The 13,990-nt window shown below is 36.6% G+C and overlaps 1 protein-coding gene across 1 annotated transcript in view; it reads right to left on the bottom strand.

Moving 5' to 3' along the window:
• Nucleotides 1–13,990, bottom strand: part of LOC150076876 (spectrin beta chain-like) — an 800,006-nt gene that overhangs the window by 583,965 nt on the left and 202,051 nt on the right. The window contains exon 12 of the mRNA XM_090386889.1: nucleotides 2,291–2,450. Coding sequence (XP_090243015.1) covers nucleotides 2,291–2,450 — 160 coding nt within the window. The remainder of the gene's footprint in view (nucleotides 1–2,290; nucleotides 2,451–13,990) is intronic.

The following is a 13,990-nucleotide window of genomic DNA, read 5'->3' as shown; positions in this document are numbered from 1 at the left end:
CACTTTCCTCCTAGATATGAGATGTTTATAGAGCATTTCAATAACAAATTTGAAAGGTAAGAAGCTGAGGGAAATTCTAGATTATTTGAGGAAACTGCCATTCAGCCCCCATATGATACAAATTCATAAGACTACTGGATTTAATCTTGAGGGGCACATCACAGGTGAACCTGTTTATGCAGAAACCATACTGGTAGTCAATTAAAAAAATTTGCATATCTAGAAATCAGGCAAGAATCTTTAATTCCTCCAGAATTAAATTCCTCCAGATTTACCTGGTTATCTTTATGGATCTGCTTTGATGCACTGATTGAAATAGAAGCAGATAGTGTAGAGAAGGGCATTTTCATTTCAGTTGGAGAGGACAGAGGGCATCCATTAAAAAGAAATATTAAAGAAGGTGGGTGTCAATGGAATTTCCCATTCAGTGCTTGTATTTTTTCTCAGATGATTCAGGGATCAGTATTTTCAGTAATAGTTAAGGCTGGTTGGTTGGTTTTGATTTTATTGGCGCATTAGCTACTGAGGCTATAATGCGCCAAGACCAAGTCATATATAAAAAAATTTAAACTTTCTGTGACCCAATTACTTAGGTCACTATGTCAAAATATATAACAAATGTATAAAGGATAAATAAATAGAAAATCACAATAAAATGTAAATTTTATATATGGGCAAAAACGTTTATTGATTTTAATAAGCTAAAAACAGCAGATACATCGTCATTGTCGGATAAAATCTGACTGAGTGTATAAGGCTCAGCCGGATGACTAAAAACGGTAAAATATAAATCACGTTCTTGTCTAAAACGTGGACACACGGTTAAAATGTGATGAATAGTTAAAATGGTTCCGCAGTTCTCGCACATAGGACAGTCATTCGCCCTCAGCAGAAAAGCATGTGTAAGATGATTGTGTCCTATGCGGAGACGAGCTAGAACAACTTCCTCTTTGCGGTTCCTGCACAGACTAGACTGCCAGTGTTGGATTACAGGCTTTATCTGATAGAGCTTGTTTGTGACTTGCTCATGCCAAGATTGTTGCCATTGGGAATATAATTTAGTTTGTATTAGCTGCCTGTAGTCTGTATAGGGGACTAACAGGCAATAAGTGCTGTGTGGTTCTGGTGATCTGGCCGCAGCATCTGCCAGTTCATTTCCCCTAATCCCAATGTGGCTCGGAATCCAGCAGAAACGGATGTCGAATGAACACTCAAACAGGGAATGTAACATCTGCTGAATCCGTGTCACAATCGGATGAGGATTATACCTCATCCCCGATAAAGCCTGCAGTGTACTTGAAGAGTCAGTGTACGCCATACATCTTTGGTGCTTACGGGTTTTAATGTGGTCCAAGGCTAGCTCAATAGCATACAACTCAGCTGTGTATATGCTGAATTCGTGGGAATAGTTAAGGCAAAGGCAATTCAAGAGCAGAGAGTTGCATTTGGCTTTTATTCTAATCTGTCACGCAAAGGCTTTCAGTTTTTGTAAGTAATTAGACTGGTGGTAGTTGGGAACTTTTGGGAGTTGTTATTTGGCTTTTACGAGCATTAGCAACTAAAGTCATATTGCTCTGGGGATATGCAGTGGTCATTCCCTGACCTTTCCGCATCCTCCGTATTTGGTGGTCATGGGCTCGAACCCCTATCTAATCAAGAAGCGTGTGCTACTCACTGCTGCTCCTGCCCACCTGGCTATGGAGGTGCCAACTTTTGGGAGAGGTTCTAAGCATGGTTCACTTGCTTGGCATTGGCACACAATGCATTCCATCAACTGTTTTAATACATAAAGCTTGCACAGATGGTTTCAGAGTGGAGGCATCTGCTGCAGTCAGAAGGTGACTAGTTATGTGTGCAGTTATATTCTTGATAGTTAAAAGCTGTACATAGTGGAAATTGGTGGATACTACGCCAATGTTTCTACTAATGGTACTGATGTGGCCCATCTGAATATAAACAGCTTTCCATCAAGTCTCACATTTTTGGTGTTGCATTAAATTGAAGGTTTGGGGTTCTTTTATCATTCTCTTTAATGGCGTGATGAGTTACAATCAATATTCCCTCTGATGAGTAGCACACATGCTTATTAATCCTCATTTGCAGCTTCTGGGGCAGATGCTCATGACTTGTTGAACCAAAGAGGCTGAGACACATGTGTCTCAAGATAATCCGTTAAGTGCTGTTGCAATGCCAATCATTAAAATAGCTAATAATTAAAACAACAAATAAATCAATTATATAATAAACAGTATTTGATTCCCATTTGTTTAGTGAAGGGTTGCACATTTACCTTGTTCTGGCTCTCCCACAATAAACTTCTGTGAATGTTGCACTACTACTTTCACCCTCTCTCCCAGTACGTTTATATCAGCTTCAACAAGACTATGCTTCTGCAAAAGATCTTCTACCCCCATTAGATGTTTGCCATAGTCCTCTGAGAGTAGCCGTGCCTGAAAATTTGACATTTATGAATATGAACTGTAATATCTGTAAATAAAATAAAAGTGTAATTTTATTTTAAAAATATAAAATCAAAATTGGCAATTTAGAGGATTTTAACTAGCAATTTCATCTGATAACCCTGCATTTCCTTTGTCACTTTATTGTAATATCTTTAAATGGGATAGAAAAGATATTAATGGGGTTCATACATAAAACCAATTCCAGAAGCAAACTTGAAAGCTTTAAAAGAGTAATCAAGTGAAGCAGATCTAATATTACGTATAGTTTTTCTGGCAGACTTACCACCAGTAATAATATACAGTACTGTACAGATAATTTCAAACATATACTACGAATAGTTGGTTACCAACCCTGGCGAGCAGAGCCATCTCCCCACTGATAATACTAAATAAAGAAATGGAAAAAAACAGAAAAGAACAGCAAGAATGGGAAAGAGAAAAGACAGTAGAAGAAGAAGTAGGAAAGGAAAACAAATTCAGTACAGAGCTAGAAGCAACAGCAATCAGTAAGTCCATACATCCTGAAGAAAACACTAAAAAAAAGTCTGTCCTGCCCCAGATCAACTGCAGTGCATTCTGGGATGGACAGTGCACTGTTTTTCAGTTGTAAATAACTGAAGTTCTAATTTTTTTTACTTATTTTATTTTATAAATAATTAATTCTGCAAACAATATTTTAAAATTTTATAAAACATGGATGAAAATTTTTAATTTATAATACAGCAAATCTACAATTATCATTTGCTTTATTAAAAAATAAAATATAATAAAATTTAATTTTTAACAAAACAGCTGCTTTTTTTTTTCCTTCTATTTTTCCCCCCTTCCTTTGATTAGTTGACATAGTTATCACACAGTACTGCTGGTTCAAACTCTAAGAGCCTCAATGGCTTTAGAAACAACCTCAGAATGGCCATTTCAAAACTCCTGTCTCAGTATGATATGTTACACTTCAAGCCTTATCCATCCTACTAATCTGGGTATGAAGAGTTCCCCCCCATTTAACTCTGAGATTAAATGAATTGAAGTAAATTTTAATTTATAAAAGTATGATACAGGAAATTTCATATAACATTATTATATGTCATATTATTCTTGTAGAGATGAAATCCTTTATTCCCCACTCCACCTTAAAATCTCATCCTTTATCTAAACCTTGATTTTTCCAGTAAATGTGCTAAAGCTGTTCAAGATAAAGATCTAGCCCAAGATTTGGTCCTTGAAGCTGTCGCAGACATCCTCTCAGATATATCAAGCTGTGCTTGCTACCTAATGAAACTAATATTCAAATCAAGTGGACCTAATTTCGGTAAAGTGCAGTCAGTCTGTGACAGCCAAATCCTCTGCTTGCACCTTCACAATGGGTGGACTGTTAGTAACCCTGGATATAATTACCATGTGCAAGTTCTGAAATACGGAACCTAGCACATTGTAGGTGACTACCCAGGTGCGAACCAACATAAGCGGGGGGTCATGTGGCGTCCACACATGGAGGAGTGGCACCCCTCTTGTGTTACCACGCAATACTAGGTGGTAGATGACTCTCATTAACAGGTGCAATGCCACCACTTTACTTATTGGAGGCTTGAAGTAGTGGAACCCATTTTTAGTCTCCAGAACAAAGCTCCGGCAACCCCTCATCTCTTCCATCAGGCAGTATGATTGATCTCTTTTGAGGTTATAATGGATGTCATGGCAAGATCCAATTTTCCTTACATTTCAAGTGTACAGCTCTAAAATGGTGTTTTTGCAGACCGGCCACTAATTAATACCAAACCTATTGGTAACTCTCTAGGAGGCTTCAAGATCAGTTAGAGAGGTGCCTCTGTAGCCAGGTGGGCAGGAGTGGCAGTGCGTAGCACACACTTCTTGATTAGACTGGGCTTCGAGGCCGTGACCACCAAATACGGAGGATACGGAAAGATCAGGGAATGACCACTGCATACCCTCGGAGCAATATGGCCTTAGTTGCTAATGCTCCTAAAAACCAAATAACAAACAAACAGATCAGTTAGTGTATAATATTGCTGCCTCTACTCTGCCAGATAAGTGACTGGAGGGAGTCCAAGTAGTGTGTATGTGGGAAGGCATTGTCGAGACCATGTTATGTCAAGGAGCTGGGTATATTCTTACCATGTATGTCATATCCAAAACATTACTTCATAAAGCCTGTCCACCCCCACCTTTTTTACAACTGAATATACCATGAATTATCAAGCTAATAGAGCAAACTTATCTGCAAAAAAATCTAAGGCCTCCCAAACACTTCCTTGTTCATTTCACAAGTCTCAGTTCTAAACTCAGTGATGTCTATTTCCACTCACAGTCTGCCAAAACTTCCATGTACTTTTTCTGACAGAATCCCAGTAATCAGTTGATTCAACCACTGCTCATCTCAGTTGGCTAAATTATTTGCTGTTATGAATCCTTTCACTTCAAAGGTGGTACATGTGCATATATCCGTTCTGATATTCCTGGTCAGAAATTTAGAATCTCCTCTGGCTTAAAATCTCTCTCTCTCTCTCTCTCTCTCTCTCTCTCTCTCTCTCTCTCCCTCTCTCTCCCTCTCTCCCTCTCTCTCCCTCTCTCCCTCTCTCCCTCCCTCCACATCCTGTAAAATTCATCTGTTGCCTCTATAATTTTTCCAACTCCACTAATCACTTGGAACTCTTTTACTTCCTCCCTTTGAAACTTTACTTTCTCCAGTCCCATTTTCCTAACAGTGTGGTAATTTTCCTCCGTGATTTTAACGTTCACAACTCCAGCTGGCTTCCATTTTCTGGTCACACAGACCCAGCTGGTTGCGATATTGAGGCATTTGCAATTACTAATAACCTCACACAGATTGTTCATTTACTTACTACCAGACAATCCTAACCACTCAGCCAACACGCTTCATCTTTTTCTCACAAATCACAACCTCAGATCACAACTCGGAGATGGTCTCTTCTCCAATGGAGCCTTTTTCTCATGACCATTCTTGACCTCTTGTTGTTTGGCATAAGAATGCAAAATGGGATAATCTGAGAGATTTCTTTTCTTCTTTTCCTTTCAAATCTTATGATGTCAAAATTTTCTCAGATCGTGTCAGTGAAACTATTCTTGTAGGGATGAAATCCATTATTCCACATTCTAACTTAAAATCCCATCCTTTATTGATTAGACCGGGGTTTTCCAATAAATGTGTTAAGGCTGTTCAAGAGAAGAAAGTTGCATATCATAATTGGCATGTTTCCAAATCTCCTGGTTCACTTTCTGCCTACACCAAAGCTTGCAACAATTGTAAAGCAGTTACTAATCAGTCCAAACTAGATTTTGATCAGGCTAAGAGTAGAAAACTTGCTTCTTATCCAAATGGTAGCCAAGCTTTCTGGTCTCTTGCCAAAGCTATTGGCTGCAATTTTTGCCCATCTCGATTCCCACCTCTGTCAAAACCAGATGGTTCTATTGCCACATCAGCCAAAGATAAAGCTAATCTGATAAGCATCCTATTTTTCTTCAAACTTGGGGTATTGATGATCTTGGTAAACCACCTCCTACCATTCCCAGTACACTCCACTCCATTCAATGCCTCCTGTGTTCTTCCATCAAAAAGATGTCAAAGATTTTGATCAATCTTGATGCTAAGAAAGTTCCAAGTCCTGTTTGTATTTCTCCACTTGTTCTCAAAATCTGTGCTCCTGAACTTACTCCCTGTTCTGTATCACCTTTTTCCACTTTCTTATTCCAAAGGTATTCTTCCTTCTACTTTGAAATTTGCTCACATACAGCCAGTTCCTAAAAAGGGCGACAAATCCCTCCCATCAAATTATTGTCCCACCACAATTACTTCTACTCTTTCTAAAGTAATGGAGAAATCAATTAACTGCCAACTCTTTAACTACAAACCTTCCATCTGATCAAAGACTGCCAGTATGGATCCCATCAGTGTCAATCCATTAGTGATATTCTGGTCTCTTATGTTATCCATCTATGGACAAATTCAATGGAAGAGTTTGGCGAAACTCAAGCAGTTTCTCTTGACATTTCAAAGGCTTTTGATCATATTTGGCTTAAAGATCTTCTAAATAAGCTTCCATCTTATGGTTTGCCTACTGTTCTTTGTAATTTGGTATCCAGTTTTCTCTCTGACCACTCACTACAGGTGATGGTTGATGGCTCTCTATCTTTTAACTTCACCATTAATGCAAGTGTTACCACAAGGTTCAGTTCTTTCTCCCACTCTTTCCTCTTGTATATTAATGACCTATTTTCATTGACTGGAAATTCGATTCATAGTTTTGTTGATGATAGCACATTGCATTCCACCTTCCATTTTGAGAAATCTTGCCCTGCACAAGTAGCTTCAACTTCTCAAATATCCACTACTAATTTCTTAAATGCTGATCTCCAGGTAATTCTCCAGTGGAACAAAGATAACTTAGCTGATTCCAATCCTTCTAAAACTCAGTCCTATCTTTTATCTTTCAAAAAGAATTCTTCTGCTCCTATGCTTATCTTCAATGACACTCAGATTTCTAGACAAGATCACATATCTCTATTAAGGATTATAATTTCTCTTAACGTAAGCACATCACAAATATTGCTTCCTCTGCATCTAAAAACTGGGTAGTGTTTTCTCTTTCACTCTCAGCAATAAACAGCTACTCACTCTTTACAAATCTCAAATCTGCCCCACCACAGAATATTGTTCCCACACCTGGGGACAAAAGAGGACAGTTGGGTTAATTAAAAAAACCATCTCTTATAGTCTCCCCACTCTGTCTTTTCTACTTTCTGTTTCTGCTGCATACCTTTTTTATAGATACTTCCAAGAGCACTGTTCTTCTGAATTGGCTTTTATAATTCCCTCTCCTTCTTACAAACTAGTTTTAACACATTCTACAATCAGCAGCATGTGTTAAAACATGTGCTTTTACTGTCCAATTTCAAACTCACATAACCAACTTCCCTTCACATGTATTTCCTGAAAATCACAATCTACAGAAATTTGAGTCTAAAGTCAACATTATCTTCTTTCAGCTTCTCATTCTTCAACCCACATGCAGTACTAAAGATTCTAATACCTCACATGCTTAGAATTTTCATTAAAAAAAAACAAAAAAAAAAACTATATGCACTTGTTCCAGAAGAGTGGAGGGACATGAAATTTATGACATATATCAAGGAGGGTCCAGGATATAAAAGTTTAAGAACCTCTAGCCTAAACATTATCTAAAAGATAGGATAGAAGTTTATATTCTATAGAAGTTAAACAAGTTTGGTTCAAAATCTTCATTCAGAAGTTGCTTGAGCATAAAGATTCTGTAGATTGGTGGAGACCTTGACAAGAATAAATCGCTGATCACTGTCAAAGAGGGATATAAAATTAATACATGGTGAACTATTAATAAAGTACTGCAACTTCTAGTGAGGGATACTCTGCTGCTCTTAGTAGGCAAGGATGTGTCATGTGATTATCACTAATCTGAAAAGTAAAAATTTTCTTTTTCTCAGGCTATTTAATAGCACATTATTACAGAGAAAAGGTCATACTGGTTTGATGTGGTAGATTTTATTTTACTCTTGCATGCACCAAGGTAAATACCACTGTTTAAAGCACTGGTTCTGGATTGTCTTTTTGTAATCTGCATTGGAATTAAGTAAAAGTTGGTGCATGCTGCCGATTTTGACATTTGACTATTTCATTCTCTTTTATTCCAGAATAATTTGGAATTCAGCAGAACTTGATATCATACTTTTCTTTAAATAGTGGGCATAGAGTAAGATGAATTTAAAAAACAGCTGGATGACTGATTTCTGGTACTGATTAAAGCCTGCAAAATAATTTGATCTGTGTAAACCATACATTTCGGAATTCTTTTTAGTAAATGTTCTGAAGTGTGCTGTATATCAAATAATTCTGTGTGTGTGCATTCTGTTGGAATTTGATGTTGTATAATTGCATCATGGAATGTTACTAAGGATCCTATAAAACTGTCAGACTTCAAACAATAAGTATAGAAAGACATAATTGGACAAGCGAGAATGCACTACCATATAACTGTTAGAAAACAAAGTGGGAGAGCTCTTTTTTTTTTTTTTTTTTTTTTTTTCTTTTTCCAAAAGGGAAAGATCACAGCTTAGAGTATGAAAGTTTTAAAGTAGTAAGAAGTGTTTTGGCAAGAGGCATAATGTTGTCAAAAATCAGATCTGGGTCTGCTGATAATTCTTTTATTCCGATATGCAGAGATTTATTTGCTGTCCGTTGAACATTAGGTACATTTTCTCATTTTGGCATGAAAATGGTCTGCCACACAGGATGATTTGTTATAAGTTGTAATTTACAGGTATACTGTAATGCTAACAATTTTCGCTAGAAAGATAAAGCTGGTTCATGTAGTTCTATATAAAATCTGATGACTAGAAATGTATAGGAAGCACACGTAGCAAATCAGATAGCACTGTAGTGAATTGGGTGGCCACAAAGAACAGAATTTCTTTCTGAATTCTATATATTGGGGGGGGGGCATAATCTATTCAGGATTGGATAAGTCCTGCATATAATTTTAGTAGAGCAGCTCAATCAGCAGCTGATTAATTTATTAATTTTAAGAAGAATCTCAAAACAGTTTTTTCCCAAACATTTTGTTCATATTTGGCAAATAAGCTTGAAAAAAAAGTAAGCTTTATCCAGAATTATTCTTAAAAATCTTGTGTGTGTGTGGGATGGGGGGGGTTGATAGGATAAGTTTCCATTCTAGCTCTGATACAGATTTTATCGTAATCAGACATATGTAAACAGTGTTTTTTTTTTTTTTTTTTTTTTTTCTGACAATTTAAAACCATTGTTTAATGTCCATTTACTGATGCTGTTTAGGTTTTGTAGCAGTCTTTCAATTCTCATATTATAGCAGTGATATAAAATAGTAAAATCATTTATGATTTTACTATTTTATTTTACTATTTTTTAGAAATATGTGGTAATATTTGAGTAGTGGTATTTATTTGAATTGCAAATAGCATAGTACTTAAAACTGATCCCTGTGGGGCAGCTTGATGTTAGATTTTAGAAATAGTTGTTTGATTTGGACCTGAATGGTTCTGTTTGTTAAAAAAACTCTTTATGAAAGGTGGGAGATGTGGTATGAGTTAATGTAGAGTCCCATATCTACAAGTCACATTACATGCTTTTTCAAAATAAAAGAAAACAAGCACCAATGTTCCCTCTTTAGAGAAGCAGCTTGAATACTAGATTCTATTCTGATTAGCTCTACAGTGGACCTGTTTAACCTAAAACCACACTGGGCATGTGTTAAGACTTGTTTTCCTCTTCCAGGTATTATACAAGATCTGTGTTAACTAATCTCTCCAAGCCTTTACAGAGATACCTAGTTAGAGCTATGGGGCAGTTGTTGTTCGTGGCTTTTGGATCTTTGCCTGGTTTGAAGCCAAGAGTTTAGAAAATTTTCTTCACTGAAAATGTGATTACAAAGGAATGGCAAATTATCAATCTGATTGTTGAAGATGTTTAGGCATATCATAGTGAATATGATGGATTCTGCTGCATTCACTTCTGAAAGGGATAATGTTGAGTGATTCTTTTGCTAAAGGCGAATTGTATGGCTCGAGTCCTATGAAGTAAAGTTAAGGTGGTGTTTTTTACATTTTTCCATTTTGTTCTTTAAATTGTAGGAATTCAGGAGGTGAGAAATCCAAGCGAGCTGAAAATTGAGAGAATATTTTTCTCAGTGCACTGACTATAGCTGCAGGTTAAATGAAGACTTCACCAGTACGATTGGAGAAGGGTGATTTTTGTATTTCCACACATCTCTCATATTTTGTTCCAAAATTTATTTGCAACTAATTCACTGATTTGAGGATGCAAAGTGAATCCAAGACTGCCATTTATTTTCACACATCACATATTGTGCTTATACAAACCTGTTTAAAGATTAACTTCTCAGGACTTAGGCATTGTGAGAATCTGCTCCAATCTTTATTTTGTACCTTCTTTGCTTCTAAACATCATAGTGTCCACCATGACACTGGTTATACTGGAAAACATTTTGAGGATTATACAATCTGTTGTTTGTATTATTCTTTCTGTAACACAAAGAATAATAAAGAGAGCTGACTGTACAGCTTGGTTTATTGCTTATACAATTTGAATCAAACTAAGCCAGTTTATTGTAATTCTTCAAACTGGCTTGTTTGATTTGCTTGTTATAGTACAGATCACTGGATAGTGTCACGACTTACTGGATTTTCATCTGTTTCCCAGCAAAAAAATCTCTGAACAGAGGAGAACATATTGCTAGATCTATGACTGAAAAGGCACAAGTCACAAAATGGAAAAACCATAAGGTTATTTCATCTAATATTTTTATTAGAAGCAGACTATTGGAATTTATCTCAGGGCTCCTTCACAGGAAATGTTGGGCATTAAAATCCCTCTTAAATGCATTAAGTGGAAGATAACTAAATAATAAGACTAGTGATGCCAGTTCTGCTGGCAGGTACATAGAACAAATTGTCAAAAAGAAACCAAATGCTCATCAAACAACTACTGCTTCTAAATACTAACTGACATTTGTTAGATAGGTACAGAATTATTGATTAATACTGCAACACATCCATGTGTGCTAGGGTATCACTGGTCTATCTAGAATATCTATTTTTAGATGTTTCTTATAAACACAGACAAACCAGTGTGTGCATGTATTAGTACTTGTCCAGAAAGAGGCTAGAGCTGATGATATAATATTGCAGCTATCATCTTCTAATTGCACAAAAGGTGATATTATTGTACAAGTTGGTACTAGATAGTAAGAGTAAGATATCTGAGGATTCAATTAACAACACCAAAAAAATTCTGAGAAAAAGTTGAGTCAGGAGTGAAATTGAAAGTGTCAGCAATTCTGCCCATGTGCAATAGGAAGGAATACATGATGAGAACCTTTTCAATCAATTCAGTCCTGGAGAGACTGTGCAATGCTCGTGGAGCAGAACTTTTCTTAGTGTAATCTGTGCTTGTTAACAGGAGAGAGTGCTTTGACAGGGATGTGATACATTAAATAGAAGGAAAGCAAGAATAGTTGCTAATGCTATTGATCCAGAATTAAGTCGGTCAGGAAACTGCTAGCTGGGAGTGGGTTTACACAGACTAATATATTAACAGCAGCCAAAAGTAGAGGTGTACGTAAGTGATTCTTGCACTACCTCAACTAGAACATGCAGGAGCCTGGACAGAAAGGTGTCAGGGATTTCAAAGGCGTGCTAATGCTAGAAGCATAGTAAATAAATTTGAATTTAAAGTACTAGACAAGTCATTAAATGCAGACACTGCAGAGATATTGGAAACATGGTGTCATTCCTAAGGCATTCAGAATTTGAATATGGAGGAGAGTACAATGTGTACATTAAGGAGGTAGGAAGAGAGGGGTTCATGCTCTTGATCAAGAGGCACATAAAATTTAAGGCAGTGCATCTAGTTGATATGAGTGGCCAGTGCAATACTGAATCAGTTTAGTGTGATATAAGCACTGAGAAAACAAAAATGAGGAGTGTTTTATAGACCTAATGACCTAAAAAACACTCCTGATCAGTATATAATGAATAACTGTACACCAATGTGTTAGAGAAGCACTGCAAGAATGCAATACTCCTAATCTGAACATCAGCAGCAATTCTGTGCATTAAAAAAGAGCACATAAAAGACCCATTAGGTAGCAATAATCACAGTATACTGATGTTGGATTTACTTAAAGATCCAACTACTGTAGAGCAAAGGCTCAACAGTAGTTACATCTGTAAAGCAAAAAGTTTTACGAAAGCATTTTGCTTTTGTAAAGGTAACTACAGTGGTCTTGGATAGTTTTTAAATTATACACAGTGGGACAAACTGATGAAGACAGCAACAGCAAATTCTAAATGGAAAGCATTCGGGGATGTAATCATAGAAGCTACTACGCTTTTTACACCAAATAAAAGATACTGTTCAAGGCTTAGATCTAAACGTATTAAGATGAATTGATGAGACTCGTGGTAAAGAAGAAAAAAGCATGAGATGCATATAAATTATCAGGCCCATAGTAGGTATAAAATAGTCTGCAATCAAGTCACAAAAGAGGTTAGGCAGGATAAGGGACATTATGAGAAGTCTCTGACAAAAAATTAAAAGATAAGGAGCAAAGACTTATTTGCTGCTTCTTTTTTTTTTTTTTTTGATATTAATGGTTAACTGATGATGATCCCACTCCAACTGCTGATAAATTGAACAGATATTTTGTCTACATTCGCATATGAGGAATTTAATGATTCCTCATATGCGAATTTTGATTTTGCAATAACTGAGAGGAAAGTGGGAAAAAAATTCCGAAAAAGAATAATAATAAGGCACTTAGGGTTGATGGGATCTATCCAATTATATTAGGAGAGACAGCAAAAGAGGTCAGCAAACCTTTAGCCATAATGAGAACATCCTTGGATTTGGGGGGGGGGGAATCCCAATGGCCTGGATATATGTGAATGTATCCTCAATTCAAACCGATGGATCATGGGGTGAAGTGCAATTACAGACCTGTTAGTGATATAGACTATAACGTATTCAAGGGCAAAGGCCTCATGCTACGAGGTAGAATGACTAATATGTAGGTTAGTGCAAATGCATCATTTAATTAAATTAATTAATTTAACTACTTTGGTAGATAGCTATGTTAAAATGACACATTTGCACTAACCTACATATTAGACCTGTTAACTTGATTTATTTTCAGGGGAAAAGAATGGAGTCACTAGTTAAAAAATGTAATGCAGGACCATCTGACCGGATACTATAATTCTTACAAATGAACTGGATGAAAAAATTAATTTTGACATAATATACTTAGACTTCGGAAAAACTTTTGACACTGTTATACATAAAAATTGCTGTACAAATTGAAGAAGTGTGGCATTAAGGGCAAGTTACTGCTATGGATAAAAGAATGGCTAAGTGGGAGAAGACTAAGTTGTTATCAACTGGAGACAGAGAAGAATGCATTTAATACTGCGATCACAGCATAGATTTATTAAGGGGTGACCCTGTATGACCAATGTGATTGGATACTATGATGCAGTACCAGCTAATATAAAAGGTTGGTACTGCATCATAGTTTTGACATTATATACTTAAGATTTCAAAAAAGCTTTCAAAAGGGGACATAAACTGATATTTAGGAAGGATGGTTGCAAAATATAAGTGCAAAAATTGCCTTCACACGGAGGGTAGTTTATTAGCATTAGCAGAGGCATCTGATGCAAGAAAGCAAGCTTATGCAGCATCAGCCAAAAAAAAAAAAAAAACACCACTTCCACTTCACCCCTCTCTCTGTTCGTTCGAAATACCTGTCCAGCTGAGCCTTAAACTTATTTAGGCTATCAACTTCCACAACAAGGGATGGAAGTCTGTTCCACTAACCAACCACCCGCTGGCTAAAGGCAAATTTCCACACGTCTATCCTACATCTGTCTTTCCACAATTTGAATTTATGCCCTCTCAGGTGATT

Source organism: Mastigoproctus giganteus, chromosome 12 (genome assembly GCF_048544385.1).
Source record: "Mastigoproctus giganteus isolate SK-2022 chromosome 12, ASM4854438v1, whole genome shotgun sequence".
Lineage (NCBI taxonomy): Eukaryota > Metazoa > Arthropoda > Arachnida > Uropygi > Thelyphonidae > Mastigoproctus > Mastigoproctus giganteus.
Note: the sequence above shows the minus strand (reverse complement) of the source record. Positions and strands in the feature narration are given on the sequence as shown.